Raw genomic sequence first — 26,768 nt, 5'->3', positions numbered from 1 at the left:
GGGCTCTAGAACGCAGGCTCAGTAGTTGTGGCACACGGACTCAGTTGCTCCGTGGCATGTGGTATCTTCCCAGACCAGGGCTCGAACCCGTGTCCCCTGCATTGGCAGATGGATTCTTAACCACTGCGCCACCATGGAAGCCCCTAAGGATGGTTTTGTTTTGGTTTTTTTGTTGCTCTACTTATTAAATATCCTCTGGTGAAGGGTAATAAGTGGGAAATAAAATTTAAGGAAAGGTAGAAAATGCTGGAATAGTTAGGTATAATCAATCCCTGTATAATCACTGTTTTCCAAATTTGAGGTCTGCATCTGATTATATTTTCAAAAATCTCTAATAATCAAGGGTAACTAGGACAGTTTCCCTACTAGTTTCAAAACTAGAAAATGGATTTTAAAACAAGAGTACCAGTTCTGCAGCTGTTATGTGACCGTGAACAAATTGCTTACCGTAACTTCTCTGACCCTTTGTTTCTCCATATCTGGAAAGGGAGTACTGGGGGAATTCCCTGGCAGTCCAGTGGTTAGGACTCCATCCTCTCATTGCTGACAGCCCAGTGTTGATCCCTGGTTGGGGAACTAAAATCCCACAAGGGAGTATCACAGTATCTACTTCCATGAGTAATAGATAAGGAGGGAGATATATTGATAAAACCTCACTTATAAGTGCCTGACGCTTCCACTGTAAGGACTCAGATGTTAAGCCATATTATTTGGAAAAAGTATTCCACGTGCATTTGGAGGAGAACATTCTCTGTTCTAATCTTGGTCCTGCCACCTACTAGGTGTGTTACTTTTGTCTAATTGTTTACCCTCTCTAGACTTTAGTTGCCTCTTCTGTTAAATGGGGGTAACAATAGAACCTCCTTCAAAGGCTTGCTCAGGGTTAAGTGAGATAATACACGTCAAGATAATGCAAAGACATCTAAGCCCATGGCACATAGTGAGCATTCAGTAAGTGTTCGTGATTATGGTGAAAATGATGATGTTTCAATTAAGGGCAGCCTGGACAAAAGAGAGAAGATGTACCAAATCTGATATCTCTTCTCCTTCCCATTCACTAATCTCCAGCTATACTGTTTATACTAGACATGGTAAAGTATGTACCTTTTGTTTATTTTCCTGCTGTTCCACTATAAATTATTAATAGACCTCTTTTATGAGGTTTTTGTCGCAACTGACTGAGGCAGTAATTGGAGAATCTGTTAGTTATCATAAAGACCTTTCCACTTTGTAGTATCTTTATAAGCTCCAAGCTCATGTCTAATTTGAAAAGCCTAATATTTAGTGCCAGGGGTCAGGGCAAGAAGGAGGAGGGCTCAGTATGGGACGGGGGTGAGTTCAGTCCTACAGGGAATCTGTTTGATCGTCCGAGAACCTGGCCTTTGTTGCCACTAGGTAGGGTGCCGGAAGAAGGACAAGGCTCTTCAGAGGCCCTGGGGGCCAGAGAACACTGCCCTAATCTGCCACTCTGTCTTCCCCACCCTTTCATCAGCATGATCTTTCTCCTCCCCTGGTAGTGGCAGAAGGGGGTCAGAACTGACAAGCCAAGGTTGGCTCCTGAGACTTCCTCTGAATCTGGGGCCGCACTGGAGTGTGCAGTCTGAGTGTTCCGGCCCCCAGCCTCCACAGACACCAGAGATCACTCCTGACTTAGAGAAAGTGGACTTCGTCACAAGAAAAATATTTGGGTCCTTTGATGTGAAGACACAGTCCTGGGCTGTTGTCACTGAATTCTGTAACTAGGAATGAAGCACTATACCGTTACTAAAAATGACTTATTTTCTTTCAGAATTATCAAATTTTTTAAAAATCCAGAATTCTTCTATTTGTAAATGTCAAAATTGTTAGCTTCCTGGGACACTTCATAGGAGGACACTTTTCTTGGAATTCATATCTCCTCACTTCACTATTCCTTAGTGTCTCCTACTCAGCACCCTGCATTCAGCTTTGAGTACACCCCCTCTTTTCAGCATCCCCTGTACATCTCATTGGAAATGCTTCTTGAACCATCCTTTCTTTTCTGATTCCACTCTTTCCAGCCAGGTTTTAAGGTTATCACCTCGCACCTGTATTTTTCATAATAACTTACATTTTTTTCTTTTAGATTATAAAAGTAATACATGCCCTTTAGAGTTTGTGTCTGTGTATGTGTTCATTTAAGGAAATTGCTTCTGCCCTCTGTATAGTTTCATATTGTGATTTGTTTTTTAACTTGAGATATCAGCATGTTACTATATCGCTAAGTATTCTCCAAAAAAATTCTAATGGCTGCATAATATTCCCTTATATGTTTAGAGCAAAATTTTTTTAACATATTTATTTAACATAATTTATTTAAATACTCTCAGCCATTTAGATCTTTCCTTTTTCAGTATTAAAATCAATGCTTGTTTTCAATTTCTATTCACAGCGTAGTGTAGTGAGTAAGAACATGCGATTTGGAGTTTCAAAGACTATGGTTCAGATCCTGGTTCTGCCATTTATTCCTAGGCCTCAGTTTCCTTCTTTGTAAAGTGGGGATTATAATAGTACTTGCCAATAGCATTATGACAGTTTGAATGAGATGCATGTAATATACTCGTTTATACAGAGCTTGGCACATTGTAAGTGCTGCTACATAGTAACTGCTATTATAATACTCACCTCATTAATGATCTGCAGTTGTGTTTTTAGCGTAGTTCCTATAAGTTAGAGTGTAACATCAAAGTGTACAAATATTTTGATACTTTTAATAATATATTGACAAATTTATTTGTAGAAAGATTGTACCAATTAATAGTATCATAAATAGTGTAAGTACATATCTAATATCACCTTTGCCATGGTTAGGGTACTATATTTTTGGTTATTATTTATGTCAGTGTAACATATGAAAGTGTTATCTTATAATTTACATTTCTTTGATTGACAGTGGAAATGACTAGTTTTAATTGTTTAATTGGCTAATTATATTCCATTTTTGTAAATTGTTTATTGAAGTCGGTGCCCATTTTTCTATTGCCTGTGCATCTTTTTTCTAAATCAGTGAGTTCTTTATACAGTAATTATTTATTATTAATAAATAAATAATAAATATTATAAATTATTATTTATTAATAATAGTTATTATTTACACTAAAATTTATCGAGCGTTTAGAACTTTCATATGACACAAGGGTCAGAAAGGACTAAGTAGTTTGCCTAATTCTTAGAACCTTGTGTGACACAGAGTAAATACTCAGTAAGTACTTGCTGTTTTTGTTATTAATCTTTGTATTTCACAGCACCTCGCATAGTATGGTGCTTTGCACATAGTAGGGGCAGAATAAATACTCATTAATTTATATTGACACTAGCCACCCTCACCTGTGCTCTTGGATGTTCACAGAAGCCAGCCTTTAATGAGTGCCTTTGTGGCAACCACTGTTTAAGCTCAGGTGGGTCAGCATCTCCTGGGCTCTACATGATTTTCCCCATTATGATTTTAATGATACTTTTCTAAAACTCTGTAAAATCAGGTTATTTCCCTCACTTCATTTCTAGGTAACAAACCTGAATTTGGCAAGTGGCGTCATAAACGGAAGCAGTGCTTCAACTCCCCACACACTTCGGCCTGTCATCAGTCCTAGTGGCCCAACATGGTCAATACAGTCAGACCCCCAAGCTCCTGAGAGCCACTCCGCCCCTCCTGGAAGCAGGTATGTCAAGGGCCATGGAGCCGGCATTTGGGTCACACAGGGGCAGCCTGGATCCTAAGCAAGTCATTCTCACTTTGAGTTCCCTGCACAGGCACCAGCAAGACAAGTGCCTTTCCCCTCATGTCCTAATCCTCTGGTGCTTGAATATAGGGCCTCATTTCACTTGTAAGACAGTTTGTGGGCAAATCAAATGAAAAGGAAATTTCTGATACAGTTCAGCAAGTTCACTTCTGGGTGAAAGAGCAAGAATTTATACTATGCTTAATCCTCGCTCACAGTCAACATTTTTGTGTATTGACTTTTGACATTTTCTCCTTGTCTCCTAATTCTTTTTTTATACCTTGTATTACATTGTGTTTCAGTAACTTTGGACTCTTTTCTTTTGAAGCACATATTTTATATGTTTTTATGTAGGTTATCTAATTAAACTCAAACAGCCTCCCTGGACAATGTTCATTTGGAAAGTGGGAAGGAAATTCCCTTTATGTAGTTGAGCAAAGTGGCAGAGGATAGATCCAAATAGATTCTGGCCATAACGTCAGCAACTTCTGATTTAAAAAAGAAACCAGTGTATTGGATTCTAGTCTCGATCTGTATTTCAAGTTCCCCTGTATAAAAAACGTAAGAAGAAACAGATTCCCAGTACATCTTGCTTTAGTGGCTATTAAATATGGGTTTAATTGCATCTGTCCCTGAGTCAGATGAGCTAGAATGGAATGTGACTGTTACAATGAAGTATTCCAACCAGCTGAGATATTGTTCCCTCCAAATAAAGACACTGTGCCACAGGTGTCCCACCAGCTCCCTACCCCAGGCCAGCACATCAGCCTCTGCCAACCAGCCACCTCTTTGGATGCTGCCCTGCCCTGAGGTTGGAGGGGTGACCGAAGGCTTGGGCATGGAGGAAATACCTAACTGTTGTTCAAGTATCTGTTGGTGTTAGAATGATTACTTAAGGAACTAATTTGGGAAGCAGAGACTCTGCCCAGGAAGCAAGATAAACATAAGCGCATTACATCATGCTCTGGTACGGTGTCTTTCATACCAGTGATCATTGTGGTCAAGGGTGAAAAGAATCATCTCAATTTAGAATTATGAAGAGTTGAAGACCAAGAGGCAGGACTTTTGAAGACAGGACATCCTCCCACACTATTCTCTTCATAGGAGAAGTCTGTCCTTTGGTGATTTATGATTCCAGAGTAACCGCATTCCTAAAACATAAGTCGTAAAAAAGAAATTCTGTTTATACCACAGAGCTTTATTTTCCATATAAAATATTTCCAAATATTCCATTTTCATTTTACAATCAGAGGCTTGTTTCTATGGAAAACACTTTCTCTGCAATCTTGGATATATTGTCTATATGACAAGGCTGCAACCGTTTTCCATACGGTAAGCAAAATGTCAAGACTGTACATTTTGGAAAAATAGTTTTAGCTTTTTTTTTTTTTTGGCTGCACCACAGGGCATGCGGGATGATGAGATCCCCAACCAGGGATCAAACCCGTGCCCCCTGCAGTGGAAGCTCGGATTCTTAACCACTGGACTGCCAGGGAAGTCCTGAGTTTTAGCATTTTTCATACTTGTGTTTGGAATAAAAATTATGGCTGGGTTTTGAGCCTTCTCTTGGTGACACCTGTTAATGCCGAGCCACAGAAAGATGAAGGGGTCCATCAAGGTCAGAGGCAGGACCTAGGGTGCAGTGCTGTGAGTGACCTTCTCCCAGCCAGACTGTGCTCATGGGCTGTGGTAGAATGCCACATGATACGATCGACTTCAGAACCACTGGCACCAAGAAGTAGCCCCTGCAAAGCCCCCTGGTCTTTCCCTTTGGGGGTTAGTTGTACCCATAACAGCCGTCTCTTCACCTACTCTTCAAGCTCGAGGGTCAGTTCTCAGGCCCCATTCTAGTCCAGGGTAGCCCTGGAAAATCTCCCTTCCCCCCAACCCCCAACAACGCGCAACCTCTGGTTGCCATGACAGCCTGCAAGCTCAGCTTGGGAGTTCCAGTTCCATGTGGAATTCCCAGAGATACCCACCCTAAAGAGCCTTAAATGAATTCTCAGAGGTCCTTTCAGAACTGGCTATGACATGGGCCCCAGCCAGACCTCCCTCAGGCATTCGCTCTGTCCCATGCCCCAGTTTCTTTATTTACCTGGTAAGTCACTGTTTTGAGGATATTTATTTAGTCTCTTGTTGTTCCTTCCTTAGTAGTAAGGGTGACTAAGTTTAATGAATAAGGGATTAGTAGCTTAGAGATGTGAGTTTTATTACTGATTTTTACACTAAGTGACCCTAAACTATTCATTTAATCTTTTTATTGGATAAGCATACTTATGTATAAACTGGCCTGTTTTGGGAGCTTTTAGGTTGTTCTTAAAGCACTTTGATCTCCCTGGAAGTGGGTGCTAAGTAAATAACATGTCCTCTTACTTGTACATCTACAAAAGCATCAGTGGATTCCAGTGCTGATAAACTCTCATAATTCACTCAACCAGGGGCTGCCCTGTAAACAGTAAAAAGATGTAAAGAGAATCCAATGCTGGCTGTACTTTTCATCTGCATCTTGGAGGATTCAGTGACTTGGTAGCCACAGGAATGAAAACTGGTGACTCACAAGAACTCAGCAAATAGTGTTATTTTTCATTTCCCTGTGGCGTTGCTATTGTTCTCAATTTTATGGATCACACAAGTTTTCACCAGACAACCTTGTTCTTCCCCCGCTGCTTTGAAACCACCCCAAATGTAGCCCAGGGCTGTCGTCTCCCATTGGGTCAGTGTGAGCTCAGCCCAGCTCCTCAAATCCCTCGGTTCCTTTGGTCTGTCTGGAGTCCCTGTTGGAGCTTTGTTGTGGGAGAGGAAGGCAGAGAGCCCACGCCTTGCCCAGACAGTCTGAGGCCTGGCCGTGGAGCTTGCAGTTCCCTAGACACTCGGAGTTGGACTTGGCCAGCCATTCCTCTGTTGTTACTTTTCAGAGGTAATAAGTGAGATTAATTGCAGGCCATTCTCCAGAAGAGAATGTAGTCAGGGCCAAATACAGTCACATGTTTAGAAGCCTGAGGTGTGCCTTCGAGCAAGGCCAATTGAGAATTATACAATCTGGCCTCCAGGATGCAGGTACCGAATGTCCGCGACCTCTTTTTTCTTAAAGGGATTGTATTTGATTTCTAGATGCTGATACCTGGGTACTAAGCTTTTCTTTAGCCAATGAAATGGGTCGGGTTTTTCAAGCTGCCTTTTAATTCTCTATTTTTCTGGGTACCTGGGGAATTGTTAGGAGCTGAGATTGATGTGCAGAGGCATCTCCTCATTACCACCAGCCTTGCACAGAACTGGACCATGTCAGGGAGGAGCATTTTCTAGGTGAGGAGAGCATCTTTCTTTGGGAGACCTGGAAGGGTTACTGTAAAGTTCTGGCTGCTGCTTGGAATGATTTGGGAAGGACAGGGCCTCAGACGGCTTGGCAGGAACCTGAGGCTCTGTTTTTTTCCAGTCCAGCCCTTCCTCGTGGATCGAGCTGTCAGGGAATCCCACGAATGTCTGGCTTCTGCCCCTTTGTATGTTTTTCCAGCATTTGTCATTGAATTATTTTTATCCATCTCTGGTTTTTTCACACATGCAACCTGGGGATTTATCTGTTCCTCGATGTTAAAGGTGAGGGAGGTTGAAGGCACAGTCATGAGTTTGTTCCTTCTTTTTGTGACGGGGCAAGACATCGTGGGCCTAGGCTGTGTGGCCTGGTAGCCTCTACTCTGGAAAACAGCTGTATGTCAGAACTTTAAATTCTGTACTGGGGAATGGGATACAATGAAGCCCCAAATCTTGGAAAATTGGGTGATATTTCATGTCACCTTGTTCCTCTGCCCTCTTACTCTTTAGTAATAAATTATAGTCTGGTACCTTTCTTTACATAATTTTTTGAAACAGATTTTCAGAGATTCTGATACCAGTTTAACTAATACTTTTCTCCCTTGTTTTAGATTATTTCTTTTTTTAAAAAAATACTTATTTTTTTATTTATTTATTTTTGGCTGCATTGGGTCTTCGTTGCCGAGCGCAGGCTTTCTCTAGTTGCGGCGAGCGGGGGCTACCCTTCATTGCGGTGCATGGGCTTCGCATTGCAGTGGCTTCTCTTGTTGCAGAGCACGGGCTCTAGGCGTGCAGGCTTCAGTAGTTGTGGCTCGCGGGCTCTAGAGCGCAGGCTCAGTAGTTGTGACACACGGGCTTAGTCGCTCCACGGCATGTGGGATCTTCCCGGACCAGGGCTCGAACCTGTGTCCCCTGCATTGGCAGGCGGATTCTTAACCACTGCGCCACCGGGAAAGTCCTAGATTATTTCTCACGAATGTTGCTGGAGATTCAGGACCCTGACTTCCCATCTTTTCATTTTCAGTTCTCAGAAATATTGAGTTTATTGTCTTTAATAAAACATGTTCTGTTCATTTTCTATGTGTCAGGCATTGTGTTAGCTGCTGGGAGTAGCGACAAATAAGACAGAATCGTCCCCAGTCTCCCAGAGTTTACTGTCCAGGATGTATCTTCTATGCTGTCGGCGTAGTGCTGAGCGCTGGGTAGAGTCTAAAAGACTTTGAAGACCTGGTGTTGGATCACTAAGAGGTTACCGTCTAACAGCGAGGAGGAGCCACATACACATGGAACAGTTAGGAAACAGTGTTGGGCAGCATATAACAAAAAGATTTAAATTGTGTGACCCAGGCAATTAGAAGAAAGAGAATCAAGAAGAGGGTGTAAGGATTTAACCCTGTCACCGGCTACAACATGGCTGAACCTTGAGGACATAATGCTTAGTGAAAGGAGCCAGTCACAAAAGGACCAATACTGTATGATTCCACTCCTATGAAGTGTCTAAAGTCGTCTAAATTGTAGAAACAGAAAGCAGAAAGGTGGTTGCCAAGGGCTGGGGGAATAGAGGAGGGGGAATTAGCGTTGAACGGCTATAGAGTTTCAAACTTGCAAGATGAAAAAGTTCTAGAGAACTGTTGCACAACAGTGTGACTGTACTTAACACTACGGAACTGTAGTCATAAAAATGGTTAAGATGGTAAATTTAAAGTTATACTTTTTTTTTTAACCACAATAAAGAGAATAGGAGGAGGAGTGTGTGAGGTTTTAAAAGAGAGCCCCATAGTTCTGCAAAAATTATTCAGCAACCAAAATGCTAAGGCTTTGTTTCCATTTTCTTCCTCTGTTTAGGGGAATTATTCTGAAACTAGTCCTTTAAATGTTTCTATTTCTTTAAAAGTATGTTTACTTTATTTATTTATTTATTTATTTTTTGCGGTACGCGGGCCTCTCACTGTTGTGGCCTCTCCTGTTGTGGAGCACAGGCTCTGGACGCGCAGGCTCAGCGGCCATGGCTCACGGGCCCAGCCGTTGCGCGGCATGTGGGATCTTCACGGACCGGGGCATGAACCCATGTCCCCTGCATCGGCAGGTGGACTCTCAATCACTGCACCACCAGGGAAGCCCAGTATGTTTACTTTATAGGAAAGGAGGCCATCAACCCCTGTTAGGAAGACGGCAGGGTATAGTGAAAAGAGAAGGGACTTCAGGGTTTGCCTTACTGAGTGTATGACCTTGTGCAAGTTGCCTAGCTTCTCTGAGCCACAATTTCCCCATCTGCTTAAAAGTGCAGCTAATAATACCTACCTCATTAAGTTGTTATAAGATTTAGTAGAGTTGTGCATGTGAAAGTAACCAGTATAGTGCCTGGTTTTGGTGTAGGTTCTTGATACCACTTAGTTCCCTTTCCAGGAAAAAAAAAAAAAAAGGAGAAACTTAAAATTGGACTTGCTTGGGATGTGGGATTGCTACACTCCATGTTTTAGTATCTGGTTTAGAGGAAACTGGCCATCAGCCATATGCAGTGCACTCCTGGAGCTGGATCGCAGAGATGTAGCCTTTCCAGCTGAGGAAGGGCCATCAGAGCGGGGCCCACAGGAGACTCTTCCTTTTCTTTGACCCCTTTGTTGAAGGGTGACTTCTTTCTACTTAACAGGCCCTTCCTCTCTGCTATCTTCTTCTGAATGTTGAAATTTCCATTGCGGCTCAATGTTCCAGCCAGTAAACACTCATATTTTCCATCCATCCTGGGGGTCGAGCTTTGGGAGAGCTTTCCTCTGGAGGAGTTTGGAGCTTATAATTTTGTACTTTATCCTGTTATATAAACAACACTCTCTAGCCAAAGAGCACAATCACAAAAAGAAACCACTTTTGGGGGGCCTAAAAACAAAAAGAAACTCTTTCTTGTTCAGAGTTATGTAGAAGGGCTATTTCTCTCATCCTCCTTCCTTCCCATAAAACAAAGTTTACCTGACCTCCTTCCTCCTGAGTCTTAGCTCTTAACCACTCCTTCCCCTTGAGAAAAACGCTTCTCTGGCACACGGGTGATAAAGGCCTGAACTTCTATCTGAAATTCCTCTGCTTCTTTTCTCACTCAGCCAGACACATAACCTCTCAAGGGTTATGCTCTGTGTCAGTTCAAGCTCTGTGACAGATTCTACAGTTCCTCCTTCACCAAGAGAGCTGAGTGCTGTAGGTGTTTGTCCCAAGGCCAGAATCACTGGACTTCTGCCTATTGAAGGAATGTTGGTAAACTTTGGAAATGTGTCAGAGATCGCTGGCTGGACATCATACCAAGGCCTAGGCAAAGTAAGTTAGGGAATGTTTGGGCCTAGTATCAGGAGTGGAAGACGGGGATCTTTTCTTATCTGCAAGCCAGAATAAAATGCAGCTTGCTTTGTGGTTTGCCAGTGTAGCATTTTTCCAGTTTCGTTTGCCTTCTCCCCTCCCTCTCAAAGCATTAAAGATAAACTACCTTATATACATTTCCTCAGGATTAACACACACACATGCACACTCGGACACATACACACAGAGTCATTGTTAGAGGCAAGACTCTGTCTTATTTAGCTGTTCACTTTGTAATTTGATATCCATCCACAATTGATGATTATTTTGGTTCTAAGAGGACTGAATGACAAAAATCCATGTACAAGCTGAGTGAGACTCCTTTTCTAGAATTAGGAAATTTTATCACAGTTACTTAATTCATAATTCAGTTTAATTCTCACATGGTTTTTCTGTCATCTTCTATCTTTCCAACATAGCTGTTTACCAGCCCTAAAAGAGGTTGGAAAGAACCACAGTGGTGAAGAAACACTATATCTTTCTTTCTGACTCTTGTAGAGGAACACTGATGATCCATTTTTAAAGCTTACTTAATGTTGACTCAACAAATTTAGGACAACCAGCTGGCTTCACTGAACCTTTAGCTAAAGACCTCATCCTACCCTCCTGCCCATCTTTCTGCTGAAAGACTCTCAGCATATATTACTGACCGAGTACAGCTAAAATATCAATGCTTTTTTTTTTTTTTAAGTCCTAGGATTTAAGAGGCTAAAAGGAAAAAAATCTTCCTGTATCTATATTTTAATAAAAGAAAACAATAGACTCATACGGTCTGAAAAGGAGTACAGGTTCTCTCGTCCCTGCAGCCCTTTTGAGGAGCAAAATTTTGGTGTAAGTTCTGGTTTTGGTGTAGTTTCCTGATAACTCTTAGTTCCCTTTTCAGAAAAGAGAAAAACATAAAAAATTAGACTTGCTTAGGATACGGTATTGCTACACCACTGAGTTCAGATACAACTGGCCATCACTTACGTGCACTGTCATATCGTATCACGGTGACAAAAGCAGTTATACCTAATCACAATGCTCAGGTGTACATTATTTGTTTTTATAGTGAAGTAAGGATCTATATATTAAAATTTTGATTATAAACTATTAAAATGCTCCTAAGGAAAAATAAGAGAAGCTAAACTTAAAAGGTAACATTTTAACATGGAGCCAAGCGTTCTTTGGGAAATGCGAGTAGGGCTAGAGTGAGAGAGGCAATATATGAGAGCTTAGGAATTCAAAATGTCACATCATGTGGCAGGCCCACGTGTTAGTAACAAGCAACAGTAGAACTCTTGTCCTAATTGGACCATTCTTATGCTTCAGAGGCAATAAAGGGGTGTTTTTTGGCTTTCATGAATTATCAGGCTAAGACTTGTATTAATTTGGCTTCAAAGTCAATAATCAATGCCACGTTTTGCCTGGTTTTTTAAAAGAAGTTTTACTATCTTTCTGTAATGAAAATGAAATATGGGTGCATCTCAGTAATGTGACTATAATCTAGAAGGCTTTAGATGAGAAAATTAGGCTCTCTGGCACCACAGGTAAGGAAACCATAAGGGGGGTGGGTAATAAATAGGTTGTACCTAAAGGCTACAGGAAATCAAATTATGTTCTTGTGAAACTGGGTTGCACCAAGCAAAACTGAGCAGATGAAAAAATCTGTCTATATTCTTTGTATTCTCAAATATCTTGCTAGCTGCTTGAACCCAACACTGACATTTGAAATACAAGACCCTAAGAGTTTTTTTACCTTCTTCACCAAATATTTAGTATATTGAAATACTTGAAAAAGAAGAAAGGTGAAACTGGTAATAAGTAATGTTCCAGCTGGAAAATGGCTTCATCTGGTAGTTGTTAAAACAATGTTATCCTAAAAAAGTTAGCATGTTACTGAATATCTCCTAAATGCAAGGCTTGGGGCTCACTCTGAAGGAGGTAATAGACAGGGTCTCACTCTGTCTGGAGGAAAGTTGATAGTCACTTAAGTTACTAATGCAAGTATTGTAAGGCAATATGTACTTAATTGTTGACGAAGAGGATTATGCTGGTAAGTGGTACAAGTTCAGAGGAGAAATTGATCACTCTGACTGGAGAAAGTGGCAAAACCTTCACGGAAAAGAAAGGTGTGTGAGCTGACTCTGGAAGGGCAGCTGGGGCTTGGGTAGGCAGAGAGGCTAAAATTAATCAATCAAGAGGTAACTGCACACTTACTTTGTGCTCCGTGCTTTGAGAGGATCTAGGAGAGGATCAAGAAATGTGCTCCACAGTCCTGTAAGTTAGAGCTGACACTCAGCAGGGCGGTCTAGAGAATACTGCCCTGGAAGTTTGCTTATTTTTGGCGTGTGAAATATAGAGCGAGTGATTAAAGGGGGGGCATTGGACTCAGTGGAGCTCGCAGATCAGAAAAGGTACTAAAGAAGGGTGGAGATCTAAGGCTCTGCAGAGGAAGGGTTTAAGGTAGAGTTTAAATACATCCTAGATTGTATATAGGCTGCAGACTCCTGCAGAAAAGGAGAGGAAGAAAAAGAGAGCTAATGTACAAGGTGTTTAAGGCATTTTCAAGGGAGAGTGAATGGGAACCAGTCCAGCTGATAAAATGTATTAGTCAAAACACTTTGAGTTTTGGGGGGTTTCTTTGTAAATTTATTTATTTATATTTTATTTTTGGCTGCGTTGGGTCTCCGTTGCTGTGTGCGGGCTTTTCTCTAGCTGTGGCGAGCGGGGGCTCCTCTTCGTTGCAATTCACGGGCTTCTCGTTGCAGTGGCTTCTCTTGTTGCAGAGCACGGGCTCTAGGCGCGCGGGCTTCAGTAGTTGTGGCGCACGAGCTTAGTTGCTCCGCGGCATGTGGGATCTTCCCCGACCAGGGCTTGAACCCGTGTCCCCTGCATTGGCAGGCGGATTCTTAGCCACTGTGCCACCAGGGAAGTCCCAAAAACTTTTGAGTTTTAAGTGATAGAAGCTGAAATCATGCTGGATCCTAACTGTAAAGGCGATTTTTCAGTTCATACAACTAAAAGGTCTAGAAATTGATGTTGGAGGCTTATGAAGCATCATTAATCATACTTTCTACTTGTCTCCAGGTCTTGCCTCCACAACTAAATGAGAAATTATAGAAAAATATCAAAGATAGCAAAATACCAACTTTATTGCTGATAAAGATAAATTGGAGAATACATCTTGGGAATATGGTACAATTCTACCTTTCATGGCTAAGTCTTTCTCATTTGTCTTATTTATTCTAAAGATTTTCTTTGTTGATATTTTGTTAATTTTGATAATTAAAACAAAATTTTTAAGGAAGAAATAAAAAGACCTTCTATAAAGGTCTTTTATAGAAAGACAATATAAATAAAATTTATAAAATAAATTTTATTTATTTATATAAAAATAAATAGACAAAAACAAAAAGACAAAAACAAAATAAAAAGACAAAAACAAAAAATAACTTGGCCTGATTTTCAAGGTGAATATCTGTATTTGGCCCCAATCTACCTTTCCAGTTTTATTCTTCACACATTTAGTTCCAGCCAAACTCTATGGATCAAAAATAGTATATTTTCCCATCACTACATCCTTATACCATTCTGTAGCACTTATCCTATTAATTTACTATAATTACTTCACGAAAGTGTAAGTTGTCTTATTCACTGTTGTATCCCAGTGCCTTGGTAAACAGCAGACACTTAAACATAAAGAACAAATATTAAGTAAAAGAATGAGGGAATGAACAGACCCCCTGCTCCTCACCTGTATGTTTACATGTTCAAACCCTTTTCTCCTACAGGGCTTAGCTCAGCTCAGCCTTTCTGCAACCTTCCCTGATGACATCCCAAGCAGATGTCATTAGGCTTTCTCTTCCTTCTGTTCTTCATCCCCTGGACTCATGTTCCTAAAAGATGTAATTCAGAGGAAGCTCTGGCTAAATGCACAGTTTTAATTCCTAGAGAATGAATTTTTGTGGCTCTTCCTATCCTAGTGATCTGAAAACTAGAGAAAAAAGCCCTGTTTCTTCTCCACTGAAGTTTTTTTTTTTCTTTTTTCTTTTTATTATTTTTATTTTTTAACATCTTGATTGGAGTATAATTGCTTTACAATGGTGTGTTAGTTTCTGCTGTATCACACAGTGAATCAGCTATACATATACATATATCCCCATATCTCCTCCCTCTTGCGTCTCCCTCCCACCCTCCCTATCCCACCCCTCTAGGTGGAGCTCACACAGCTGCCTTCCCAAGTCATCAGGTCCTTACTGCTTCTCCTTTGAACCCTATTCAGTTCTTTCTAGTTATCCAAGATTGAAAGTGCCCTACAAGCAAAAGACCCTTTGCATTTTGGGGGGCGGGGGCGTGCTGTTGGAAGAGGCAGGGTGTGGAAGAAGAGGAAAAGGCAGAGACCGTTCTTTTTACCCTCCTTCTCCCCACCCCACCTAACCCTCAGGAGTCTTGAGAGCCACACCTAGAAGGTGCTTAAACAGCCCAGTCAGTATAGGATGACTATCTCTTTACTCCAGCCTTTTAACATTGGGTGACCACTAAGTCATGGTGTGTACTGAATATGTGTGATATTTCAGATTTTTGGTGTTCTCTACAGTAGTTCCTCTCTCCTCACTGTCCTTTATTTGATAGACTTATAGTCGGCCCTCGGTATCCACAGGTCTGCATCCACGGATCAAAATATTTAGAAAAAAAAATTTCAGAAAGTTCCAAAAAGCAAAACTTGAATTTGCTATAGTCCAGCAACTGTTTACATAGCATTTACATTATATTAGGTATTAGAAGTAATCTAGAGATGATTTAAAGTATATGGGAGGATGTGTGTAGGTTATATGCAGATACTGTGCCATTTTATATAAGGGACTTGAGCATCCTTGGATTTTGGTATCCACGGGGGTCCTGGAACCAATCCCTTGCACATACCAAGGGACGACTGTACTGGCATCCCCTACCTGGGTGGCTAGTATGGGGAATGCGTAATGTCAGGCCACCATCTCCCTGCTCCAAGTTCTAATATCTGTTTACCTCTGCTATAACACATACCACTCCTCTTTGTATTATTGTTGTTTGTATACTTGTCTTACCTCCTGTATTAGATTGTAAGCTTTTGAGGGTCAGAGACTGAGTCTTACACATCATTATGTCCTTACACTTTCTTCTACAAAGTGCTCAGTAAATGTTTGGTGAATAAGTGGCTAGATCAGTGCCGTCCAACATGGTAGCCACAAGCCACGTGTGGATTTTAAATTTTTAAATCAATTAAAATTAAATAAAATGAAAAGTTCAATTCCTCAGTCATACTAGCCACATTTCGAATACTCAAAAGCCACATGTGGCTCGTGGCTCCCATATTGGACAGTACAGGACAAAAAGGTTGTCCCAGAAGATTCAAAGATGTGTAGAGACCCAAACTTGGTCAGTGGAAAAAAAAAAAAAAAAGTACAAAGTAAGGCATATTCTTGATTATCCTCTTAGGCTCTTTTGTAGCTGTCAAGCCTCTTTTGTTTAGAGCTAGAGATTTACCACAGATGCTGTTCTTAAACTAATTTGTGGTACTGGGAGGGGCATATTTTAATGCCTTGGGAATCTCAACAGCTCAGAGCTTCTGAATTACTAGTGTCTAACCAATCAGAGCTGGGCTGGCTGAGAGGAAGGGACTTTTAAAGCAGATCCTAGCGTTACCATTTTATTTTCTGAGATATGCTCATGACTAGATACTGGGGAGAGGTCTTGCTTCCCTACACTTACCTAGCCGCCAGCCCCCCACCTGCTTGGCTGGCAGTTCTGACTTGGCTTATAGAGCTGCTATAGCCCTGGGGAACAGAGCCAAACATGCGGAAGTGGTTACATGTACCAGCTCCCAGGGAAGCTGTGGGCTAGCAGGGGGAGTGGGTGGGGTCCTGCCTGATGGCTTTTCAAAGAAGCCAAATCTTTGAAGTTTTGTTTTAGCAGCTGCCAGGTATGCTGTTTCAGCACTTCACAGACTCTCTCACTGTGTTCCCATATCACATTTTTTCTTTACTGTATGTGCATAGTATATACAATGGAGCTTGGTTGTTGGGAGGGTAAATATAAAATTGTGGAGTAAGGTGCTAAACACAACCCGCTTTTTCTTTTTTTCTTTGACTCTGCTGTGAAATAGCCACTTTTAATGCTCCCTTTTCCCTTCTCAGCTCTGATCTTTTCTGATCACCTGCCAAAGGAGAGGCAAACAGAGTCCTCTTCTATTTGAGAAAATACTAAGTTTTGAAAAACTGGAGCTCCTACATTTCTCTGATGAATTAGAGCATCACTCTGAGAATAGAACATCACCCTTTTCCAAAAGAACAGTTGACATCCCCCAACAAGCAACCCTGATACTTTCAGACTTGGAGTAAATTTCTTGAATGTAGATCTTGTGCACCACTGGATCCTCAGCATTTAGGGCAATGTCAACCATAAGTATTTGTTAAATGATTGCACTTGCAGCTGCTAAGCTGGTGGGGGGAAGGACTGGGTAGGTAAAGCACCCCTCTAAAGCCCACACTCCGAGCGTTCTCTGCTTCCTTGCTTCTTTGCTTAAATAGTCCCTTTCTCCTATCCAGTCTACAGTTATCTCAGACCTTTTCCAGCGGCCCCCAAATTTGCTCCTTCCTCTGAACTCCACTCTTTTTTGAGTATAGTATATACTCCCCTGAGTAATCATCTTCTATGCCTTTGTTCTTGATCTCCTGAACTGTAAGTCTGTTAAAGGCACAGGCTATGTTTTATTCCTACCCAAAGAACCCTGGAGCGGGAACAGGAAGACCTAGGTGCCAATCCCAGGTCCACCTGGAACTTCCTGACTGGAGGTAAATCATTTGACTGAACTTAAGCCTAATTTTGCCAGGTGGGAAGCAAGCGTGCTCGGATTGTCATGGGAGTTCAATGAGATCATCTACATGAACATGCTTTGTAAACTACAAAGTACTACACACGACTAGGTCTTTTCAGTATTAATAATACTTATTATCACTATAAAATAGTAATGTTTGTTTATGCTGCTGATGATACAGAGACTAATCTCTCCCAGAGTTCAGGCAAATCACAAGCTCAATCCCCCATTACTCAGCTTGGCACAGGTTTAAAGCATTAAATGGTCCATTCCAGGCACTCTCTGTCATCACCTCTCTTTCAGTCTGCAGGTTCTTCTTTTCAGACCTGTGGGGTCATTGTTTTTCTTACTAGTCTCCCCCTTTTCCTCCTCTCAGGTTCAGGCTGAGCTCTCTCTTTTAACCCCCTCAGTTCTTAAAGAACCAAACGCATCCCATCCCATTTCCCAGTTTTGGCTGGAATTGCCTTACTGGTGGATCCTTCTCTCCTCAGTGTGGCCATCCGCTTCCCATCGCTCTGCCCATCAACAGCACTGGGCCCTGTCATCATCCTCCCCCTGTCCAGCCCCCCATCTTCATCCTCAGCTTGGCTCAGCACCCCTTCCTGTTTTCCTCTCCCTTCCCTTGCTTTTCTGCCAGGCTATATCCCTTTAATCCTCCCTTTCCATTTATCTCATCCTGCATTTTCTTTCTTTCTCTAGGCTCAGACCTTTGATCCAGAAAGGATGTTCCCCCTTTTAAGACTCTGTTTGGTGCATTTCCATGTACCTCTCACCCTGTCCCTATCACCTTAAGGCATCTCCTTCTCAGAGAAAAGTAGATAAAAAAAGCACTGCCATTTTTTTGTTGTTGTTGTTCTATCATATGGCTTCAGGAGGTCCAAATTCTTTTACTTTAAAATATCTACACTCTCACATTTAAATGTTGTGACCTAGTGTTTGAGAGCAGGTATTCTATACAGGCAGACCAATTTGGATCCCTCCCCTTTTTAGCCACTTACTAGCTATGTTGCTTAGGGCAAGTTCTTTGAACCTACTGTACTTATGCCTAAATGAGGATAAAATGCCTAATTCGGGGCTTCCCTGGTGGCGCAGTGGTTGAGAGTCCGCCTGCCGATGCAGGGGACACGGGTTCGTGCCCGGGTCCGGGAAGATCCCACATGCCGCGGAACGGCTGGGCCCGTGAGCCATGGCTGCTGAGCCTGCGCGTCCGGGAGCCTGTGCTCCGCAACGGGAGAGGCCACAACAGTGAGAGGCCCGCGTACCGCAAAAAAAAAAAAAAAAAAAAAAAAAGCCTAATCCCTAGGGATGTCCTAAGGAGCAAATGAAAATTAAATGACATAGGAAAGCATTTTTACAGGGCCTGCCTCTGTAAGAGAATTACTGTAAACCTGTCCACATCATCTATCCATACCCTGTTTTACAGGTATGAAAAATTGAGACCTAGAGAAGTAAGTGGATTGTGCAAATTCTCATGCCTACCTGGTGGTAAAGCAAGGTTGAGAACCTACTTCTAATTCTCAGCCTGATGAATTTTCCATTTGATTCCTCTAACTTCTCAAAGGGTTATTTGTTCTAGTTTCCCTTCTTCAGGTGGAACATAGGACTACTCCAGAGAGAGGAGTGGTCATTTCTTCATGCATTTGTTCATTCAGCAAACACTGCATGACTGTGACATTGCCAGGCTTTGAGTGGACAAAGACCAGAATGATGACCAGCCTTAAATGGTTGGTCCAGTGAGTAAGAAATAGTCGTTGTGAAGAATAGTCACAGTACCAAAAACATGCCAGTGAAGGCATCTTGAGACCTCGAGAAATAAGCTCTATCGGAGGAAGACCGGAGTAGACTTTGCAGAGGATGGATTATTGTTTTTTAACTAAGTGAGCATCACAGAGCCTTGTGTGAAGGCAGGGAGGCATGGAAGAGCATGCCTGAGTGCACCGTGTGGGAGCGTGGCGTGCGCGTAGGGGAGGGTTGAGGATGAGATGGAAAAGTTCAAGTGCCTGATATGCCATGTTAAGGGGATTTTATCCCATTATCTGCCCTTTTAATTAATGTCAACCAAAGAATTCAGCAGAGTTTTTTGAGTTTTGGGTTTGTTTTTTTTTTTTTTTAACATTTCTGGGTTTTCATATGTACTACTTCCATTGTCTTTCCCTTCCCCATTCATATCTGGCAAATTCTTTGTGTCATTCTGGATCAAGCCCAGTTCCGACCCTTACTCTGTGCACCTTCTACTGCCATCCCACATGGAGTCTGCCTACTTGCCTGTAGCTCTGTCATTTCCATTGTATTACAGATTTTCATGTCTTTCCCTTACCACCTCCTTAGAAGTCCGAACTGATACATCTTTATATTCCTATCTCTTAATGTGGCATCTGACACACAGTATCCACTAATTTAATGTATGCCAAATGCATTTAAATATCTAGATTCATAATCACAGAGCAGACTTCCACCTAGGCAGCTCTTTTACTAATACCTGTCTTGGGTACCACAAACATTTAGGTGGATTAGGTTAAGACTTTCCTCTTTAACCAGCTTGCCATCTTTAGGATTTGAGCTTTGGCTGCCTCTAGACAAGAACCCTAACACTGAGCTGGTTAAAAACCTGCTGTGGGAGCAGTTGTCACCTGTTTTACACTTGAAACACACTTCCACATACTAGGATTTTCCTCAACACACTTTAAGGAGTTAAAAGACTCAAAACAGTACTCAACCAGGTGAATTCCACGTGGTGGAATCAGTTTTAAAGTAGAGTAATGTCTCACAGTGTCCATTAAGCTGAAATTTTACTCCTCACCTGGTCATCCTTCAGGACTGTGTGGCTGTGTGAGTGCTTTTATTTATTTGCTGCCCTGATTAGACTCTAATATACTCATGAGGAAAAGTTTCTCCGTAGTCTAACAAACACATAGTATCCGTACTTGGCACCAGCTCGAGGTTAACTTCTCCTCTTACATATTGCAGGTATACTGTGCTGTACACCCTGCTGCCAGCTCAGCGTTCGTCTGCCAAACAGAGCCAGAACACTGTACTAAGATACGTAGTTAAATATACTTTATATACTACTCATCACACTTTACATTCTTGTGAAGTTTTCTCAGTACAGCATAGTTGAGGATCTCTCTCTTAAGGCTTTAGTGAAGAGATGCATTGTAACCTAGCAGCACGCCATCATAGTAACGTACCCTGATGCGTGCTTTGGTAGACTAGCAGGCCACTCTGATAGGATAATGCGTTAAAGCTAATTTCTCTTTTCCTTTTCAAATTTATCTAAATAGTTGCACAAGTCATCTATTGCTGCCTAATAACTTATCTCAAACTTTAGCAGCCAAACAATAAACATTTATTATTTCAGTTTCTGTGGGTCAGGAATCGAGGAGCAGCTTAACTGTGTGGTTCTGCCTCAGGCTCTTTCATGAGGTGATGGTTAAGATGTCAGCCAGAAGGGCTGCAGTCATCTGAAGGCTTGCCGGAGGCCAAAGGATCCACTTCCATGGTGCTCACCCTCACGTGGATGATGAGTTCATGCTGGCTATTGGCAGGAGGCCTCAGTTCTTCAACAGATGGACTTCTCCTCGGGGCTGCCTGTGTGTCCTCATGACATGGCAGCTGGCTTCCCCCAGAATGAGTGACTTAAGAGAAAGACAAAAGGCACGTGTCTTTTATGACCTAGCTCAGAAGTCATACACAGTCTTTTTTTTTTAATTTTTTAATTGTGAAAAAGTATACATAACATAAAACTTACCATTTTAAGTGTACAGTTCAGTAGCATTACGTGCGTTACATTACTGTGCGTCACCACTGTCCACTTCAAGAACTCTTTTCATCTTGCAAAACCGAAACTCTGTAACAATTAAAAAATAACTCCCCATTCTCTCTCTGTCAGCCCCTGGCAACCATCCTTCCACTTCCTGTCTCTATAAATTTGACCACTCTAGGTACCTCCTATGAGTGGAATTATACAATGTGTGTCCTTTTCTGCCTGGCTTATTTCGTTTAGCACAATGTCCTCAAGGTTCATCCATGTTGTAACATGTCAGAATTTCCTTTCTCTTAAGGCTGAATACTGTTCCATTGTATGTCTATACCACATTTTGTTTATCCACTCATCTGTCGATGGACACTTGGCTGGCTTCTGCCTTTTGGCTCTTGTGAGTAATGCTGCTATTAACGGGTGTACAAATAGTTGTTCATGGCCCTACTTTCAGTTCTTCTGGATATATACCCAGAGTGGAATTGCTGAATCATACGATAATTCTGTTTTTTTCCAAGCTTAATTAATTCACTTTACCTTTCCTGTATAAGTCCTCTACGTGGTGACCATAGCTGGAGCTTGGGTCTTCTTTGCAGAGACTCTGGTATGGCTCTTTACTAAATGGTCAGTGAATTCCTGATGGGGAGACTTGGTGAACATGGTCTCTTTCTAGAGGTCAAGGTGAGTAGCTGTAAGTCTTGGAGATGGCATCAAAGGTGGCCGTGGTAAAGTTGCACAGGCTGGCAGTGCAGCCTGCAGACAAGGTGTACTAGTCCTTGATACTGGCCACCAGCTTCTTGGGCACAAGAGCCCAGAGCATGCCGGTGCCCTTGGGGTGGGGATGAGATACACCAGCACAGAGCCACAGTGGCTGGTCACCTTGCAAAGGACAGCGTGGGGCTTGCTGATCTTGCTTCCTCAGTAGCCTCACTGCCTGGCAACAGGGGAGAGTTTGGCCAGGGTAATGGCCCCATAGACGGCCGTGGCTGCCTCCTTGGATCGCTTACCAAAATTGACATGGCCCTTGTAGTCCCTAGAGGCAACAGATGCCTTGAACCTGGTCTGCTGGCCAGTGTGGGTCTGCTTTTGCACAGGTGTAGTCTTCAAGCTCGCCCTTTAGGGTCAGCCTCAGGAAAAAGTCCGTGATATCAGACTACGTGACGGACGAGGAGAAGAGATGTATTTCCTCCAGGGACTTGGTATCCATGTCCATGACCAAGCAGCCTGGCTCGGGGACCGGGAGCCACTTCTTGTCCTCAGCCTCCCCTCAACGAGCTCTATGGCCTTGGCTCCAGCCTGAGCGTAGCTGCAGCGCTGGCCCCGGAAGCTGCCCCCCATACCTCTGTGGAGCTGCTGCGGCCACCTTCTGGTCTCCTGGAACACCAGCGTCATCCACCATTTGGTGTTTTCTTGGAGCAGAAAGGCAATTCTATTTTTAATTTTTTGAGGAATCTCCATACTGTTTTCCAGAGTAGCTGTACCATTTAACGTTTCCACCAGCAGTGCACAGGGGTTTCGGTTTCTCCACATCTTCGCCGACACTTTTTTTTTTTATAGTAGCCATCCTGATGGGTGTGAGGTGGTATCTCATTGTGGATTTTCATTTGTGTTTCCCTCATGATTAGTGATGGTGAGCATCTTTGCATATGCTTCTTGGCCATTTGTGTATCTTTTTTAGAAAAATGCCTATTCGGGTCCTTTGCCTATTTTTAAATCAAGTTTGGCTTTTTGTTGTGGAGTTTTAGGAGTTCTGTATGTATTTAGAATATATTTGGATTATCAGATGTATGATTTGAAAATATCTTCTCCCATTCTGTAGGTTGCATTTTTACTCTGTTGATAGTATTCTTTGATGCACAAAAGTTTTTAATTTTGATGAAGAACAATTTTTTAATTTTTTCTTTTGTTGCCTGTGGCTTTGGCATGTATCCAAGAAATCATTGCCAAATCCAATGTTGTGAAGCTTTTTTGCCATTTGTTTTCATTGAAGAGTTTTATAGTTTTAACTCTTACGTTTAGGTCTTTCAAACACACTAACATTTTTGCGATATCCTATTGTTTACACAGGCCAGCTCCATTCAGTGTGGGAGGGGATTACCCAGGATATGAATACCAGGAGGTGGGGATCATTGGGGGCCATCCTGGAAGTTGGTTCCTACAGTCATTCAGGTATATAGTTTTTGTTTTTGTTTTTATTTTGCGGTACGCGGGCCTCTCCCGTTGCGGAGCACAGGCTCCGGACGCGCAGGCTCAGCGGCCATGGCTCGCGGGCCCAGCCGCTCCACGGCATGTGGGATCTTCCCGGACCGGGGCACGACCCCATGTCCCCTGCATTGGCAGGCGGACCCTCAACCACTGCGCCACCAGGGAAGCCCCAGGTATATAGTTTTAAAAGTTAAGTAATTCTATAAAGTTTATAATGAAAATGGGAATCCCCTGCCCCTTCTTCTCCCACTGCTACCAAACCTTAATTTCCACACTCCAGAGATAACTGCTTTCAGCTTTTTTTATTCAGCTGTTTCTTCTGTTACTTGCCTTCATATTTCTAAATCATATGTTTATCTGCCATTTGGGGGCTTTTTATTTTATATATTATTTATTTATTAAATTCCTATCAGAAGGTGGAAGTTGAGAATTCTTGTGCTGCCTCCTCCTGCCCCCCCCAACCACACACACACACACACACACACACGCACACAGACACACACGCACACACGCACACACACACACACACACACACACACACACACACACTCTCCCCTTCCTCCCATCCCTGCAGTGAACACATAGTACAATTTGATCAGTGTTTACTGTTTTCGTTATCATGACTGGGCCCTTGGAAACTTTTGGGCCTCTCAGAATCATCATTTCTTCTTTCCTTTTGATCCATTTCTCTGTCATTTTGTCTGACTTGGTACATGTTGTACAGTTAAGAAATTTTCCAAGTTTCAAATTTCTTGCAGGTTAAGACAGTTTACACAGGGCTATATGGGAGGGGAGGATATGTATATGTATATATATTAATATATATATACACACATACATGTGTATATTATGTATGTTCCTATTTTCTATTGACTGAAATATTTATGTTCATACTTTATAAAAGCTAAGTGTACAAGTAATACACACATGTAGCCACGTCATAAAATAATCTAACAGAAACATATACAGATTATGAGGAGATTAAGCCCCCTCCTCAGAGGTAGCCACAGTTAAAAGGTTGATCTGTATATTTTTCTGTGACTTTTTTTCCTCCCTAATGTCTCCATGTTTCTCTGGTTTGTTTATATAAGCTTTTCTTTTTTCTCTTTGGCCGGGCCACGCAGCGGGATCTTAGTTCCCTGTCCAGGGATCAAACCTATGCCCCCTGCAGTGGAAGCACAGCGTCTTAACCACTGGACCGCCAGGGAAGTCCCTATGTAAGCTTATCTGAATATTCTTAACCACTATGTAGTTTTCCAAAGGATGAATGTACCATAATTTATTTTGCCATTCTCCTATTAAAGAGCACTAAGTTGTATCCAATTTAGGCATCTGCAGTGAATGCCTTGTACATATATCTTTGTACACATGTGCAAGTATTTCTATGGGATACATTCCAAGAAGTGGAATTCGTTGGATCAAATGATATATACACTTTGAATTTGTATAGATACTGTCAAATTGGCCTCAACAGGGCTGTAAAAGGGCTGTACCACTACCCCCTCCAATCTGGAGCGTGCTCTTTCTTCACACACTTGCCAGCATCTATTCTACTAGACTATCACTTATTCCTTTCCTGCAGATTCTCTCCTTTTTTACTGATGATAAAATTAGGCATAGACCTATCTTCAGATATATTATTTTAGAGATGCTTTGTTTTCAGGCAAGAATATAACTGAGATGAGGCCAAGAAGCAGGAAGGTAAAAGTATTCTCAGTGGGCTCTTTCTTTTCTTACTATCAATTAAGACCAGGAAGAATCCCTACGTGTTAGCTTCTTTCCCCTACACTGCGCTGCTGAAGTGCTTTTCTCCCCTGCTTTTGTTTTTGATTGATTTCATCCAAGAGGCTTACCCTTTCCCCTCCCCCAGTAATGAATAACCAGAAAAGTCACAGAACCAGGCAAATTGAGTGAAGGAAGCTTAAGGAAAATATTAAAAAGGAAGAAAAGTGTTTGATGTACTTTTAATATAAAATGTGGAAAAAGTAGAAGAAGGGCGGGGGTTGGGGAAAGAGGGCGGAGAGAGATTATTCACGGTAATGGGAACCAAATGTTGGCCGGGAAAGCTGCAGCATTCTCACACTCTTCCTGTAACGCCATGGCTTTTCAAAGTGATAATAATGGAGCACCAACAGTACAGGACATGCCTTAACCCTTCCATACCTGAACAGCCCCACCTCAGCTTTTCCGAGGCGGTGTCAGCTTTGAAGTCCTGGCACATGGACGATGTCTGTGTCCCGCTTGCCATCAGGGCAAAAAGAAGGAAGGTGGAAGCAAGTAGTAGAACAGTAAGGGAGCACTCGCTTGCTGGAACTCCTCACAGTACGCTGCATTTCTCTTTCTGTGTGTTAGGCTTTTCTACTGGACAAGCAGCAGCCTGCTTGACTGTAGCTTGCCAGGTTTGGATGATGATATCTTCTCCCCTTGCTGCCCAGAGCTGATGAGAAAACCCCCATGGGATAGGCAGGCAGCCTCCCTCCATCAGTAATGATCCCACAACATGAAAAGGCCTCCATGGAGACCGAAGTCCCCCCCCCCCCCCCCCCCCCGCCCCGGGTGCCCGTGTGCAAGTACAGGCGCTCCTGTGGAGGCCCCGGCCTTTATTTTCTTGGAAGTCCACACCTGCCGCTGTGGAATTGAGATGTAAAGACTGTTTGCAGCCGTAGGGCACTCCCTGACCATATGACCTCCAGGTGGTCAAGGACAGGCACTTGCCCCTTGGCCTAGCCAGTTATCTATGGAGGGCGAATGAAAAGGGGTGAAGGAATGAATGAAGTTCCTGCTCCAGCTGGCTTTTACTGCCATCTTGATTCCAATTTTGTTCAGGTGCCTTTAAAAGTCCATTGTGCCTGAGAAATAAACCTTATTTTTTAGGTCAAATATTCACCATTTCAGAGGGGAGGCACTGGTAGCAGTAGGGCAGGCGGCACCAGGGCAGGCAGGTGCTTGGCTCTGCAGGTAGCTGGGCGGCTCCGGAACTCTTCGGCAGCAGTTGTCTCAGCTGTAACAGGAGACAACTGTTAGTCTCTGCCTCCTTGGCATGTTAAAGGTTTCAGGGAGTTAAGGCACGGAGAATATTTAGCACCCCACCTGCCACCTCCTCTTCTCTTCTCTGTCTGTTGGTACCCTCATATTACCTACAGCTAAAACTGAAACATCTTTTTTTCAAATGTTTTCCAGAATCATCCTTGGGACGATTTTATAGTTTTACGTTTTACATTTAAGTAAACGTTTTGAATGATCCATTTTGAATTAATTTTTATATGAAGTCTGAGGCTTAGGTTGAGGTTCATTTCTTTTGCCTGTGGATGTACAATTGCTCCAGCACCATTTGTTAACAAACAAATGGCTTTAAACAGGTTATCCTTCCTCCATCGTATTGACTCTTCCAGCTTTGTCAAGTCAGTTGAGCATTTTCATGTGGGTCTTGGATGATTTTGGTATTCCGAAAACAAAGGTCTATAGCAATAATAATTTGTTAGAGACTCTTTAGCAAGGAGTGTTTTAGGTTCTAGTTGTCTTCCTTGTACCTTTGGAATCGTACAGATTTAGGTTCAAAAGTGGCTCGTTCACTTACTGTGAG

At 42.4% G+C, this 26,768-nt stretch overlaps 1 protein-coding gene and 1 pseudogene across 7 annotated transcripts in view; one reads left to right on the top strand and one right to left on the bottom strand.

Moving 5' to 3' along the window:
• Positions 1 to 26,768, top strand: part of TTLL5 (tubulin tyrosine ligase like 5) — a 305,725-nt gene that overhangs the window by 156,625 nt on the left and 122,332 nt on the right. For all 7 annotated transcript variants that reach the window (XM_060004157.1, XM_060004152.1, XM_060004154.1 and 4 more), the window contains one exon: positions 3,523 to 3,677. In XM_060004157.1, the coding sequence (XP_059860140.1) occupies positions 3,523 to 3,677 (155 nt within the window). The remainder of the gene's footprint in view (positions 1 to 3,522; positions 3,678 to 26,768) is intronic.
• Positions 21,536 to 22,250, bottom strand: LOC132419483 (small ribosomal subunit protein uS5 pseudogene; annotated as a pseudogene).

This window comes from Delphinus delphis, chromosome 2 (assembly GCF_949987515.2).
Source record: "Delphinus delphis chromosome 2, mDelDel1.2, whole genome shotgun sequence".
Taxonomy (NCBI): domain Eukaryota; kingdom Metazoa; phylum Chordata; class Mammalia; order Artiodactyla; family Delphinidae; genus Delphinus; species Delphinus delphis.
Note: the sequence above shows the minus strand (reverse complement) of the source record. Positions and strands in the feature narration are given on the sequence as shown.